At 40.0% G+C, this 15,427-nt stretch overlaps 1 protein-coding gene across 2 annotated transcripts in view; it reads right to left on the bottom strand.

The window, feature by feature from the left end:
• Nucleotides 1-15,427, bottom strand: part of Rasgrp1 (RAS guanyl releasing protein 1) — a 70,229-nt gene that overhangs the window by 6,820 nt on the left and 47,982 nt on the right. The window contains exons 7-15 of one of the 2 annotated variants that reach the window (XM_026391076.2): nucleotides 15,182-15,355; nucleotides 14,125-14,241; nucleotides 12,634-12,909; nucleotides 11,441-11,521; nucleotides 9,992-10,096; nucleotides 9,028-9,137; nucleotides 8,159-8,303; nucleotides 7,404-7,440; nucleotides 6,475-6,627 (exon numbers count right to left, since the gene is read on the bottom strand). In XM_026391076.2, the coding sequence (XP_026246861.1) occupies nucleotides 6,475-6,627; nucleotides 7,404-7,440; nucleotides 8,159-8,303; nucleotides 9,028-9,137; nucleotides 9,992-10,096; nucleotides 11,441-11,521; nucleotides 12,634-12,909; nucleotides 14,125-14,241; nucleotides 15,182-15,355 (1,198 nt within the window). The remainder of the gene's footprint in view (nucleotides 1-6,474; nucleotides 6,628-7,403; nucleotides 7,441-8,158; nucleotides 8,304-9,027; nucleotides 9,138-9,991; nucleotides 10,097-11,440; nucleotides 11,522-12,633; nucleotides 12,910-14,124; nucleotides 14,242-15,181; nucleotides 15,356-15,427) is intronic. The other variant, XM_026391080.2, reaches the window with a different exon arrangement.

Genomic DNA, 15,427 nt, shown 5'->3' on the forward strand with positions numbered 1-15,427 from the left:
GGTCTTCAGGGAATAGTCCAAGAAGGGCAATAGCTGGGTCAAATGGTGGTTCCATTCCCAGCTTTCCCAGGAATCTCCATAGTGCTTTCCAAATTGGCCGCACCAATTTGCAGTTCCACCAGCAATGTACAAGAGTACCCTTTTCCCCACATCCTCTCCAGCACTTGTTGTTGTTTGACTTCATAATGGATGCAGGATATTGCATTTTAATCAAATGCTTTTTCTGCAAATGTTGAGTTGATCATGATTTTTATCCTTCGTTCTGTTTATATGATATATTTATTGATTTGTGAATGTTGAACCATCTTTATATACTTAGAAGGAAACCAACTTGATCATGGTGTAGGATATTTTTGATGTGCTGTTCCGAGTTTGAGATGCTATTCTGTTGAGGATTTTTATATTGATATTCCTCAGGGATATTGGTCTGTAGTTTTTTGTTGTTATGTCCTTGTCAGGTTTTAGTGACATAGTAATGCTAGTCTCAGAGAATGTATTTGGCAGGGCTCCCTCTCTTTTAATTCTGTGGAACAGTTTGAGAAGCATTGGTGCTAGTTCTTTAAAACTTTGTTGAATTCAGCAGTGAAGCTTCCAATTCTGGGATTTTCTTTTTTGGGAGATGTTTGTGTTTGTGTTTTTTAACTGATTCTGTCTCATTACTTGTTATAGGTTTGTTCAGGTTTTGTATCCTGTTGGTTCAGTTTTGGTAGGTCATATAACTTTGTTTATTTCTTCTAGATTTTCCAATTGGTTAACATGGTTTTTTCAAATAATCCTTAATAATCCTTTGTATGTCTGTAATGTCAGATGTAATGTCTCCTGTTTCACTTCTAATTTTTTTATTTGGGTCTTCACTTTTTTCTTAGTTTATCTAAAGGTTTGCCAGTTTTGTTTATTTTTACAAAGAACCCTTTGAGTAAGTGATGCTTTTTTTTTTTTATTCATTTATTTCTGCTGATTTTTTTCCCCTTAATTTTTGGTCTGGTTTGTTCTTTTCTAAGCCTTTGAGAAACATCATTAGGTTGTTTATTTGAAATTTTCTTAAAAAAATTTTTTTAATGTAGGCATTCATTGATAGAAATTTCCATGTTAGTGCTGCTTTTGCTGCATTCCACAGGTTTTGATATGTTGTGTTTTTATTTTCATTTGCTTCAAGAAATTTTTAAATTTCCCTTCTGACTTCTTCAATGTCTCACTGTTCATTCAATGTGTTGTTCAGCCTCTGTATACTCATAATTTCTAAAGTTTCTCTTATTGCTTCTTGTTTTATTCCACTATGATCAGAAAAGATATGTGGTACGGGTTTTGTTTTTTTTTTTTTTTTAACTGTTAAGACTTGTTTTGTGGCCTTGATAGTACTTGATCTATTCTAGAAAACATGTTTTGATGAAAAAAATCTGTAATTTGAAGCTGTTAGAATGTTCTATAAATGTCTATTAAGTCCATTTGATCTATAATAGAATTTAACTCTGATGTTTCTTTGTTGATTTTGAGGGGGTTAGTATCTGTCCATTAAAAAGAGTGAGATATTGTACTAGAGCCTATCCTGTTAGATCTAATTGTGTTTATCTTATTAAATTGGCTGCTCTGGCATTTGGTGCATATAGATTTACAATTGCTATATTTTCTTGAGGACTTAATCTTTTAATCATTATATAGTGAGCTTATTTGTCTCTTTTTACAACTTTAAAAGTTTACTTTGTCAGAAATATAAGGAGAGCTTGTAAAGCCTCCTTGCTTTACAATTCCATTTTCTTGAAATATCATTTTCCATCCTTTCACATTAAGTCTGACCGTTTATCTATACTAGTGAGGTGAGTTTCTTGTAGGCAGCATATTGTTGGGTCTTCTTTTTATTCACTCAGCCAGCCTGTATATTTTAATTGGAGAATTTAGTCCATTTACATTCAAGATTATTGAAAGATAGATTTGTGCTTGTCATTTTGTTGAGTTTCTTCTAGTTGTTTTGCATATTCTTTGTTCTTTTCTCCCTCTTTTAATCATCTTTGTGATTTGATGGTTTTCCATATTGTAATGGTTACTTCTTTTCTGTTTCTTTCTTGTGTATGTACTCTTCTAGTGGGATTTGAATTTAATGCTATCATTATGGTAGTCATCTTTCTTTCACTTAGGGATATAGGACTCCCTAAAGCATCTTTTGTAAGGCAGGTCTGTTGGTCCAGAATTCCCTGATGTTGCTCATCTTACAAGGTCTTTGTTTCTGAAGGATATACCTTTGCTGGGTATGGTAATCTCAGTTGGCAATTATTTTCTTTCAGAACTTGGAATATTCATTCTCTCCTGGCCTATAGGTTTTCTGCTAAGAAATCTGTTAGTCTAATGGGGAACTCCTTAAATGTGACTGGGTGCTTTTCTCTTGAGATTTTAAAGTTACTTCTTTGTCCTGTATTTTTGATAGTTTGAATATAATGCCATAGAAAATATCTTTTCTGATCTCCTATTTAGAATTCTATAAACCTCCTATACACGGATGTCCATATCTTTCCCTAGATAAGGGCAATTTTGTGATTTTATTCATTTAATAAGTTTTCTACCCCCATTAACCTTCATTTCCTCACATTGAATGTTCCAGTGATTCAGATGTTTGATTGTTTAATGTTGTCTCAAGATCTTGAATGCTCTCTTCTTTTTTTTTTTTTCTGTCTAAATGTGTCATTTCAAAAGACTTGTCTTTAAGCTTTGATATTCTTTCTTCCCCTTGATCTACTGTTATCACGGCTTTCAGCTGAATTTTTTATTTCATTTATTGACCTCTTCATTCCCATGATTTCTGTTTGGTTCTTTTTTAGAATCTCTATTTATTTGTGGAATTTCTCATTCATATCCTACATTTTCTTCCTTCTTTAGCTATATAGCTTTATTTTCTCGGATCTTAGTAAGATGTTTAAAAAATCATTCTTTTGACTTATGGGGCATATAATCCATTTTGGTTTCTTTGGACTCTGTTACTAGAAAGATGTGATCTTTTGGAGGGTGTCATAGTACCTTGTTTTTTCATATTTCTTGTGTTCCTCTGTTGAAATTTGTCCTTCTGGTAGATCTGACATCTCTACCACTTTTATGGAGTAGCTTTCTTTATAAGCAGCTTTCTCCTGAAATGTGTCTTAGGGTATTGGTTTGTTATGAAATGATGACTTTATTTCCAGCTGGGCACCATGGTGTAGTCTCCCTGAAGTTTCTTTGGCTGTGATTAGTGAATGTAGACACTGTGTTCAAGTCATAGAGACTTGCAGCTCATGCAAGAATGGGACACACTAATGGTTTAAATCAGGTATGGTATGGACAGCATAGAGTGTGGGTTGCACACTTTGTAGCTACTACCACTATAGAAGTGGTGGCCCCTGTTATATGATAGAAGTTTGCTTAGGCACTGGTGATACTGGCTTTGTTACTTTTAAGAGTATTTGGTATTGGTTGCATCAGTTCTGACACGGGACCTGAAGTACTTGACTTCTGATCAGACAGTGGTATTGACCTAGGTGCTTCACCAGGATAGATGGGGACAGGAATCACAGCAATCCCTCCATGGAACTTACACCCAGTCTTGCCAGCAGTGTGTGATCAAATAAGGTGCAGGGGTAGCCAGTGGTGGAAAGGTTTGTAGTGTTTCTGTCTGCTGCTACTGTGGCATGCCCACCTAGGAACAGGAACCCTTAGTTGTGTGCCAGGGGTCTGGGTGATAGCTGGGGCTTTGCATCCCCTTACTCTTTAGCTGTAGTTTCTACCAGGGAGTGAGTAGAATTGTGTCCCAGTTGAAACTAGCAAAATTTCTCTCAAAGTCTCCCTTGACTTGTGTGCCAAGGAACAGAGTGACTGCCAGGGCCACCCCTCAACTCTGTCAGCAGAAGGCCCCCATGAATAAGGGCAGAACATGGCTGGTGCCAGCTAGTTTCTATCTAGACCTCTTTAGGTCATGTTGGGGGGTGGGGAGGAACAGCTGGAGTGCTCCATAGCTCCATGAGTGTGGTGGTACACACCTATAATCCCAGTGACTTGGGAGGCTAAGGCAGGAGTGTCCCAAGCTTAAGATCTGCGTCTGCAACTTAACTGCTTTGTCTTAGGGGGCTGAGGATGTAGTTTAGTGGTAGAGGAGCTCCCCTGGATTCAATCCCTAGGCTTACAAATAACAAAGAAAGAAAAAAGCCTAGCACACAGCAGTGGAACCACAGCTCTTTCCTGATAGTGATGGGCTCATCTGTTTTCAGTCCTGGCACTGGTGTGAATCTGCATGCAATTGGTCATGCCCCTGGGCTAGCAGGGCAGGCTTCCTGATTTCCTGGTTCTTGAGGGCAGTACCTTCTGTTCCTGTGTAGCAATATCCATCCCCTGCTATGCAGAGCACTCAGCAGATTTGAATCAGAGACACTCTACTGAACCGCATTTGGTTCATGAGGTAGCTATGAACTGAATCATTGCAGTGAAGTGTATGAGATTCCCAGAATTGGTCATATGCAAGGTTTTCTGACCCTTAGAGCAGTCCAAATTCAAACAACAGTTCCCTTCTTAAGATGGTTTCTTGCTGCAACATTCTGGAGGTTCACTAGGAGATGCAAAATCCTTTTCCAAAGCAAGTCTGCTGTGCAAATCTCAGGTTACACTCTGTAGTTAGACTGCAATCCTTAGAGGGTTGTGAAACCCTCCGTTAGCTAGGATTGCCAGTATCTGTACCAATAAGAGTTTTCTGGAACTTTTTCACCTTTACCCCTGCATAGGGGAGATTTCCCTTCTCCTGACTGTGGAGCCATGTGGCAAGTGTTGGAATATTTGTTTCTCTTACTCTGCTGTTGTTCTTCATCTCTGAATCTTACAAGGTTTTTGTTTTTCTTATTTCCAGTTTACTCCCACATTCACTGTACTGAAAATGCAGCTGTATACCTGTTATATTGGTTCTTTATGGAGGTGCCGGTGCTAGATGCCTCTATTTAGCCATCTTGAACTCCACTATTCTTTTACTTTTCTTTAACCCAGTTATACTATTTTTACCAATCACATTTCCCCAATTATGAATATAACATCTATTATTTTGTTCAAATTCATATACATACAAGCAGCTTAGAATAAAAGAAGGCAAATAAGAGAAAAGCAACAGAAACTAAAATTACAGAAAGAGTTCCAAGACACTGCTGTGTTATAAAAACCAAAAGAGCTATAAATTTCAAGAAGTGAAAATTCATCCATAAAAAAAATTTACAGTGAAGTGATGGGCTAAGGAAAAGTCATTGGCAATTTTGATTTGATAAGAAGGTGTGCTATCCCAGAAAATAATTATTAATGCTAAGATGGAAGCAGTTTGAATGGAGGATAATAGTCTCTCTTTTCTGTACTCCTGTCATTTGTGTCACTGCAGTCTATTTGACTCTTGGCACATACCCTTCTGCGTTGTTTCTAACCTGCTCCTTGTTTGTATAGTATCTTTGCTAAGTAGACAGAGGCAGACATTTCTGCTGCTTTGCAGTTTGGACCTGGGGAATCTCAGAGACAGTTTAAAAATCACTTTCTTATTCTATTATTTGCATTTTGACACAAGCACATTTATATCTCAATTGTTGAAAATTTTGGCTTAGTCCTAGGATTGCTTAGTCCTTGTATGATTTGGAATTTTAATCTGCAAATTTGTCTTGAGAGTTTTGCTTATTCTCTTCCTTTTGTGTCTACTATTCTATTTCTAGAATTTTGACAGTTATTTCCTTCTGTCCTCATTGAGTCCCCAGTCTAAGACCAGGTCTTAATGGTTTGGGATTCCTATCCTGGAAAAAAAAATGGGAATATCACAGGTAGCCACTCATAGTGGATGGCCTTGCCTGTAATTAATGATAGCTTTAAGTGACAGTTGCAGTTTTTTTCCTGTCTCCTATCTCAGTTTTAAGTAGTGAGTCTGGTTCTGTTCACCTTTTATGCAAAGGTGGTCTCTGTTACTCTGCAGAAATAAAATTCTCAGCCACATTTGCCTGCTTCTGCAAATGGAATCAAGAAAACCTATGGCTTCAGTTTTCACTTCTTATAGTATGTTTTCACTACATTTCTGAGTAGTAGAAGAGTGACTAGCTCCTCTTTGATTATTCCTTTTAAATTAATATACTGTTTATAGATCATGTTATATATACATGCACATTCACCTTACTGTTTTTAGGTTTGGGGGTGGAGTAGGACAATTGTTAACTTGAAGCACTATCTTGGCCAGGAATCAGTGTCTGCACTTCGTATAGGTGCTCAGCAAACACTAGCAACTCCTGATTTCTATGCCTACCCTGCACTATTATTCTAGTACCCTTATGTCTGAGATAGAGGCAGGGAGCTGAAACTCAAAAGTGTGGCAGGGATCAGTCCTGGCCTAGCAGTAGAGGTTAAGGTTTACTGAAACTTGGACATGCAATCATGAGGTGATCTTTCTTACCCACACACTCCACTCTTCCTCTATATTTTCCAAGATGAACATTCCCAGTGCTTACTTACCATGGAGCAGATCTTTGGCTCCCAGTGAGCAGAGGTTGGGCATTGGCCCCACAGAGGTACTATTCTCAGTGGAAGGTGCTGGGTTCTTGGCTCGCTTCTTGCATTCGAAAACCACCAGGTCTTTGCATTGTTTGTGGCAGTTCATCCCACAGTCTGTGGACAAGAAACCCTAGTCAGGAAGGCTTTCTGTTTCCTCCAGGATCTCACAACCAAACTCATCCAGTGATCTCTTTTTCAAACATGTCTATCCTGTCTTCTGGAGCTAGGATACCTAACATTCCCCATGAACCCAGCATTCTTCTCTCTTGATAAACCCTGGGCCTCACAAGCTGATCATATCCCTTATCTGTGAGTCTGAGAATCAAAAGCAGAATACCTTGGAGGGAAGAGATGGTATCCAGGTCATCCTGCACACTCTGCCTACTCTAGGGAGACCCCTGGAAGCTCCCAGCTGCTAGGTCTTAACTTTTTCTTTCTTGCAGTAAAAGAAATAAAAATAAAACTTTCTCCCATTCCTGAATTATCCTACTCACAAGGAAGGACACTTTAGGTTCTGAGATATCTGCTGATAAAAGGAAAGCCGACAAGAGTCTTTTATAATCATTTATATCATATTCCAGAAGGGATTGTCCTTTTTATTGAGAATCCACCCTTCCATGAGAGTATGAAAACAGTCTCTTATCAGCTGCCCCTATTTTCAGAGCAGTCAAGGTAGAGAGAGGATCTTGTAAAGGCAAACTGTGTCACAGGTCACCCAAGGTATTCCTCTCTCCTGTGTGATGGCAGTCCTTCTCAGAGTGCTCTTGGGAAGCCAATTTGAAAATGAGGTTCTGTCTCTACCAAGAAGTTGTGGACTTCATAGACGAGTACTGCTGTTGAGAGTCCCTCAAACTAGGGAGAACAATGTGGCCAACAAAGCTGACTCTTACCTTTACATCGATATCCTTGTTTGATCACTCCCCAGAGCTAGGAGACAAATGAGAATATACATGTCATTCATCTATCTGGTGTGAGGCTACAGGGTAATACTCATTCATTTTCCTTCACTCTACTCTCTAGCTTAAATAGAAAGGACACCTATTTTATTTCTTGTCTTGTTCCTCAGACCTTAAACTGAAAGCAGGAAAAAGCATTGTTGGCCAAGCTTGACTAGTGTTTTTATGATCCAGGCCTTCTGCAGGCCTGAAATGGATGAATCAGGAGCAACAGGCTGCTCTGAACTCCATACTGACAGACAAGGATATGGTCTTGGGTCAGGAACCTGTTTTAGAGGACATTTATTGGGTCAGGGTGGGACAGAGGAGGGGAGAGCTCGGGTGAGCTCTTAAAGGCAGGTTTTATGTTTTGTTTTGTTTTGACAGGGGAAGGAGGGTATCTAATATTTTTTCTAGCATTTGAAACAGCACATGAATATGATACTTCGAAATGTATATCCAAAGTCCACCATTGTTGTACCATTTATCCCAGGCCTCATATACCAGTAATAAGAAAAAGTGAGAAAAAGAAAGACAACGTGAACACAAATAAAATCCATACACTTGAGGACTAGGTCCTTCTCCGTGTTACTTGGGCACTAAGCTGGGATAAGTTTGTAAGGATTGTGAAGCCCATGCCTGTCTTACTCACTTAAATGTCCTGTACGCTTCACCAAGTTCAACCCTGATACAGTCTAACAATAACTTACAAATCCAGCGCAGTTGTCGCAGAAAGTGGGCTTCAGGTAGGTGGTCTCTTGGAAGTTGTGAGGAAAGCCCAGGCCCAGTTTAGAGTAGATAGAGCTGGCCCTCATGAAGTAGGCTGTAATCTCATCCCTGCTGATGAGGCCTTCCCTGCCAGCACATGACAGGCAAGTATGTGAGTTGAGGCACAGCCTTAAATACTCACCTTTTATCATCAGTGGCAATACGGTGTGTACTACGTGAAGATTGCTTCCACAAGCCCTCCTCATCCTAAGGATAGTGATGAGGACAGCATGTAATAAGTAGGTAAAGCAGGTTACTCAGTCCCAGAGCCATTCTTTGGCTAGACGAGGTAACTGACTTTACCACTATCTACAAGACTTGAAAAATAAATGATGTAAAATTTATTTCTAGAGAGGAAAAATGACTTATGTTATAGTTTCTGACTTTAGACAGTATATAACTAGAACCCACAGCCATATATTTGGTTTCTCATAAAGAATTATAATAGAAGATAATAATTGAGAAAAGTAAATATGCAAAATGTGAGTAAATATTAGTTCTTTCCCATAATTTGTAAGATGAAACGAGAAGGAAGATTGAACTTTTTCTTATTTGTAGTTGGCTCTTCCTAAGATAGCAGATTTATGGAATCTTCAATTTCGAGTTATTTTTAAAAGCATGAATATTTCATGGTCTTTTGTCCAAACTGAAGGCAAAGAGACCTTCAGTTGATGACTCTTTTAGCTCCAGTATTCATTACATAATCATAGCAGCAACACATACGAGTTTACAGGTTCTTCTAGTGAAACACCTATAAACCTGTTCTCATCAGCAGGCTCATAACAACATATTCCTGTACATACATCCTCACCTGTCTTTGTCCATCACACAGAAGGAAAATGGAAAACTGGCAGCAATCTTTTCAAACTCTTCCTGAGAAATGTATCCATCCTGGTCATGATCATAGTTCTTGAAGACAGACTGAAAAAAAGGAGTGTCTGTGGTGATTATTATATAGAGAAACCTATAATCTCCCTTTAGCCAAGTGAAAAGGGGGCTGGGGCAGTTGTGACAAGCCTTTTGACAGCCTGAATGAGAGGAACAAGGAAACAAAAACTGAACCCTGGATAAGCTGAGACAGAATCCATTCCATGAGCTATGGCAAAGATGCACAGATTGCTTCCCAGGTCTTTGCCTTTAGGGGTGGCTAGGTGCTCTTGACAATTAGCAATCAGCTGTGCCATTGCACTGCTAGTCCACTGCATAAGGAGTGTTCTCCCTCCACCCTGCCCTTCTGCCATCACTCAGCTCAGATTATGCCTTTTCTGAGAAGCTCCTATGAACAGTGGAGTTGGAAGTGCTTTCTCCCTACTTTAATCCTCTGCTCCTCACTGTTGTGCTCTTTGATTTCTCTTGTTACACAAGAATGGCCCATAGTAATACAGGCAGAAGTATGCAAGTACGGAGCCCCTCCTCTGCAGTTAGCATGGAGAATTGAACCAAGTAGGGCCACAATGCTCAGTTTCAGATTCTTGTTACCCTTACTATACTCAGACCTTTCCCAATTCCTCTTTGCCCCTGTCAACCAGCTTTCAGACATGCTTTCTTGCTAGGTCTTTAAGGAGAGTCAGACCTGCCTCATATGAGACCAAAGTGCTAGCAAATTATACCTTCTGAACCATTCCTTAGCTACAGTATGAGAATAGGGTCCTTGTGCTCCTGCGGGAATGAGTTTCGACTTTCTCACCTTTGTGTTTCTGTCACTGTGCTCCCTCATCCTTGTCCCCACACAAAATTAATGCCTAGTTTCTGTCTGTTGAAACAGAGGTACTTACATCCACCATCCTCTGGACGTGTTTGCTAATGGTCTTTGGGTCTGGTTTGGGAGATACTCCGGAGGCCCAGTCTACTACTACCGGTGGCTTTGAAGGTGTCAGTGGCTAAAATGAAATATTCAGAGAAATCCATAATGTGGTATTACAACTTAGAGCCCCTTCCTTTCCCACTACCTGACAATTCCATCTATAGATAAGCCCTGGCTGTGTGCAGTGGCATAGAGTACACATGTAACTGAAATCTGTATGAATGATCTTGATTAACAGTGTTGTGCTTTACAGTTCCTATAGTGCACTTCTCATACATTATCTCCAGCTACAGATAATTTAAAATACTCAATGTGCCCAAGTTTCATTCCTTTTCCATTAAACTCTTGTCAGAGCTATCAACAAAGTAAAGTGAATCATTTAAATTTGCTCTATCCTCTAGTCACTTTTTAGTAGAGAGGTGAATGAGAAAAAAAAAAACTAGTAAAAAGGCATCAAGATACATAAGAAAAAAACAAAAACTGAACCCTGAATAAGCTGAGATAGAATCCATTCTTAAATATTTGAAACTTAGCCCAAATTAAAATCTCCTCTAAAAACAGGAGAAATTCACCTTTTTACTGAAGTGTCTCTGACACCCTGAAAATAGAACCTACTAAATATTTCCAGTGAATATTTTTCATTACAATAGGAAGCTAGAACTTGATTTTTCTGTGTAGAGGCAGTGAAATCTAGCCCCTCTAAATAGATCAGCTGGATTTCTTATGTGCAGACAGCTATTCCCTTGAGGAGCACTGATTTGGGGGTTGGGAAACTTCCAAGGAGACTGAAATGATTTTACATGCCTGCAGGAGAGACAGGGCCGATAACCTCACTTTGAGGTTCCTAAGATGTGCAGTTCCAGGACTAAGTTCTATTTTGAGGACTGCTGGACATCAAGAGGTCAGAAGACCCAGCAAACTGCTCTTTCTGTGAGGTCTGAAACTGACATCAGAAATAATGGGGCTATTCTACCTACCATGCCAGAAAACAGAAGTAAAGCTTCTCATTAGTATGCATATCTTCCCCCTCATTAACAAATCATAGTAAAACAACTTATGTGGGGACACTTTTCATAGGAAAATGATGTCACTCTAGTTCATAGTACTATCTCCCTTCTCTAATTTGTAAACCACTGACTGATTCCACCACTCAAGACGCTTTCATGGTATATAGTTTTTACTGTTCATAGTCATCCCTTCAACTCGATCACAAGCTGTTTATGAACAGCAATTGTGTGTCACTCATTTCGAGAAGCTTTCTCTGTTCCTAGCTCAAGGCTGTCATATAGAAACAATATACTTATGAAACATTCTTATGAATATCTTATGAAACAAAAAAATTCTGTTTCTTAAGATAAATTAACTTAAGGAGCAACTAGTAAAGTACCACCACACACCAGTTTTAACGTGAGAAACTCACTGGGGCTCTGTGGTTCCTTGGCTCTCGTGCATAGGAAAGCTCATAAATTTCATCTTCAGTGTAGTAGAGATCCAGAGATAACTGTGGATCAAAGCAGAACAGGGTTAATTGCTAGGATACCATCTACTTACCCCAAGACTCATGTTCCTTTCCTGGTTCCTTTTCTCCAGTGGTTTAATCTTCTTGGCATGTAACAGTTTGTTTTATAAATTCACAAAATTTGGCCAGTGTAACACCTGCTACTGCAATAGGGCAAACATTAGTTATTTCTTGTTAAATTGTTTTTAAGTTTTGGAGAAGTCCCAGGATGCCCTCTTTTTAACTATGATTTCATATTTTTGGTTTAACATCTAAGCCTTTATAAGCCATCTAAGCCCCTGTTCATTTTGTCCAAGGCAGAGATCAGCCAAGGTCAGCAACTAAAGAGAAAGGGCTAGAACACCAAGATTCAGCCTGGGGTGCTATCGAAATGTTTCTGCAAGGTAGAAAGAGGTTATGGTCATTATTCCATTTCACAAAAAGAATTGGGTTAAAACTTGTATAATTTTAGAACTGAGAGAGAAGTTAGAAGGTGTCTTGGAGACTAACCCCTCTGAATTCACAGAGGAAACAGACTTGGAGAGTATGGGCCCACAGTCGCCCAATCAGTGAACCACAGAATTGCAGGTCTGGAAGGAAGGAAGCTCAGCTGTTTTTACCTCACACCCAAAATGCAAATCCTGGTTTCCACACCACTGACAAGAGTTTACCTACCCTTTGGCTTGGACATCTCCAGGAGCAGGGTTCTAAGCCAGTAGTAGCTGGACTCAAAGAACAAACCTGCCTGTTATACTCACTGTCTCCCTGTTTTTAGATAGCACACAGTTTCCCCTTGTTTCCAATGCTATATCCTGATTTGCCCTGTGCTGCTCCTAAAGAGATTAAGACTGCTTTCATGGGAGTAAGGAAACACTCCTAGCAGTCCAAAAGGCACACTGCTCAAGAGAAAGGATCTCCCCATCTGGGTCTGCATCAAGGCTCTGAATAATGTGTGGTCTCTTGGCAGGTTATGTCTATGCCCTAGTACCCCATCCATAAAGTGGAAATAGTAGTTCTATTTCATAGAGTTTTTATGAGGCTTAACTGCTCATATTTGGCGAGGTGTACCGAATGAAGCTTGGCATGCAAAAATTGTTCTCAAGAGTCAACCTCACCGTGAGCAGATGCACCAAGTCCTTGTTGGCTTCCAATGGTGGGGCTACCTCCTGCAGCTGGACCAATTCATTGATGTGATTGTACAGAGCCAGCAGCTTGTGGACGTTCACCTTCCCATCTTCCAGATAGTCGGGCATAGCTTCATACAGGGAAATGAGATCCTTGAGATGCACCCCCAGTATGGGGATCTTGAAGTGGGTGCACTCCCCATAAGCTCGCCTGTAGTTGTCATAATTTCTGCAGGAGGACAGCAGCTCAGTCATCTCACCCAGAACCTACAAAGTAGAACAGACCAGTCACAGGTACTTGCTGAATATGGTATGTTGTCTGTAATGGCTGTCTTGCTTATTCTCATTCCCTGCCATGGTTTTACTCTATCCATAAAAGGTAGAGATAGTGGCTTCCAAACTAACACTGGCTATATCAAGTGTCACAGAATACACTACACACTTTACTTGATTTTACTACATAACTTAAAGAATTTAAGTAGAGTTTAATTATTTTTGTATTCAAATTATTTCTTTTCAAAAATTAATAATATAAACACCTGACATAAAAATTGAAGAGGCAGCCAGGAACAGTGACACACACCTGTAATCCCAGTGGCTCACGAGGCTGAGGCAGGAGGATCACAAGTTCAAAGCCGGCCTCAGCAAAAGTGAGGTGCTAAACAACTCAGTGAGATCCTGCCTCTAAATAAAATACAAAATAGAGCTGGGGATGTGGCTCAGTGGTTGGCACCTGCGTTCAATGCCCAGTATACACAGACACACACAAAAATAAAATCTGAAGATTTTTATTTATTTTACAGAGGTACATACAATAAATAACAAGTATCCCTTTAGTCCTGAGCCAGGGACACTGTAGTTCTTAACATTTGAAATGTGATGTCAGAAAGTGCTGCCTTTGTGGCTGGCAGGGGGGACGCATGTGTTTTAACTGTGGAGTTACAGTAGCTTCTTGCATGTTACTTTCCTTATGAAGCCCTCTATGGAGCTTTATCTCAAGACAGAGCTCATCTCCAACTGTGAGAAAATTTGAGTATTCAGAAAGTCATTCTCCAAGTGTTCTGGGTAGCTTGGGTTTTAACATGTCACTATACACTTGACTTGCAAACTGAACTTTGGTTAACTGAACCTTACTCCTTTTGGGAAAACATTTTGGAGCAAGGAGCTGGGTCAAGGGAATCAGCAGTAAAGATGGTGACTGAATATTCAGTTGCCTATGAACTTGGGAAAGACATATATCATTTCAACTGGCCCAGCAGGAAGGTGTGCAGTGACACTGTCTTATGATCAGACAGAATCATAAATACTCTCAAATCTATAACTTTCCAATCCTATGGATTTCCTTAGGGTTTGCCTCCTTGGTCCTTTCCCTGGTTGATGAGATGTGGTGTGGTTTGGAAATGCTGATCTGAACCTTAAGGAGAAAATGGTTCTGGTGTTGGGAATGCTCCTAAGGGCCGGAGAGAAGATAGTAGCACTGACCTTATTGATTTCATGTGGGACATGCGAACTGGTCTCCTTGAGCCTGGAGATTGAGCTGTGACATAGCCCCCCTATTACAGCCATCAATGTATTGAAGTTCTGTAGCTGGTGGAGTTTCTGTGACACAAGAGACAAGACAGCAGAGTCATTGTACATGTGAGTTATAAGGGGAGTTTAGAGGCTGACTCTTGTCTCTGCCACGAGTCTTCCTTATACCCATCAAAGACTAGTAATCAAGAATTGCACTTTTCTGTTTCTCTCTCCCTTTCAGCTGAATTCCAGATGAATGGATCCTAAATTACAAGGTGGCACATCTTCCTCTCTTTGCTGTAGCTGATCTGTGACCACCATCTAAATCAGTGGTGTCCAAGAATCATCCTGAGCATTTGTTGAACTCAAAAACTGTTAAACCCAAACCAGACATTCTGATTCCCTGGATCTGGGATGGGCTTAGAGATTTCTACCTTTAATGAATATCAGAGTAGGTGGTCCAGGTACCAAACTTTGAGCAACACTAGTGAACTCATCCAGAGTTGGAAAAATATCATTAAGTATAATGTTTTATTCGTTTACCCCAGATTTATCAGTTTGTTTTATTCTTGAGCATAAGGAGTTTGTCTTTAGGCAATGTTCAATGCCTGAAGACATAAGAAGGGATACAGAAGCTGGAATCTCTACCCCTTAGACATTAAATCCAACTAATGCAGCATGAGCTCCAAGACCTAAGAAAACCCAGGCTGGTTTGGCTCCAGCAAAACAGAACTTCCTTGACTTTTCCATGTGGGCCAGATTTGCCAAAAAAAAAAAAAAAGGGTAAGCATCTTCTGAAAAATGTTTAAAGATCTACATGTGAATCCGGATCCTGAGATGGCCTGTATGGCCCTCCACATTGTCCTTGGGTGAGAAAATTTAAAAATCACACCTAAATTAGGGAACAGTTGAAGCACATAAGGCCTATATGGTTCAGGAAGAACAGCTCAAACCAATAGAGTAGGCTGGAAGGAAAGGGAATGGATGATTTAACTCAGAGACCAGGCAAAAATCTTAACCCACTCACCTGAGCCACATGGATGAACTTGATGAAAACTTCTGCCCGGAGCTGCGGGGTGGGGCGGCTGAGAACCATCAGTTGTACCCACTGGGAGATGCCATTGCACAGGGCAATGGATCGCTCCATGGTGGGGTTCTCCTTCACACAGCTATTTACAAGGTAATTTTGATAATCAGAGAACTGGGGGGGGGGAAAAAACACCATCAGGACTGTGCACTGGTATTCTGGGAAATCTGAGGGACAAGTCAGCTC

The sequence above is a fragment of the Urocitellus parryii genome, chromosome 6, assembly GCF_045843805.1.
Source record: "Urocitellus parryii isolate mUroPar1 chromosome 6, mUroPar1.hap1, whole genome shotgun sequence".
In the NCBI taxonomy this organism is placed as follows: Eukaryota; Metazoa; Chordata; class Mammalia; order Rodentia; family Sciuridae; genus Urocitellus; species Urocitellus parryii.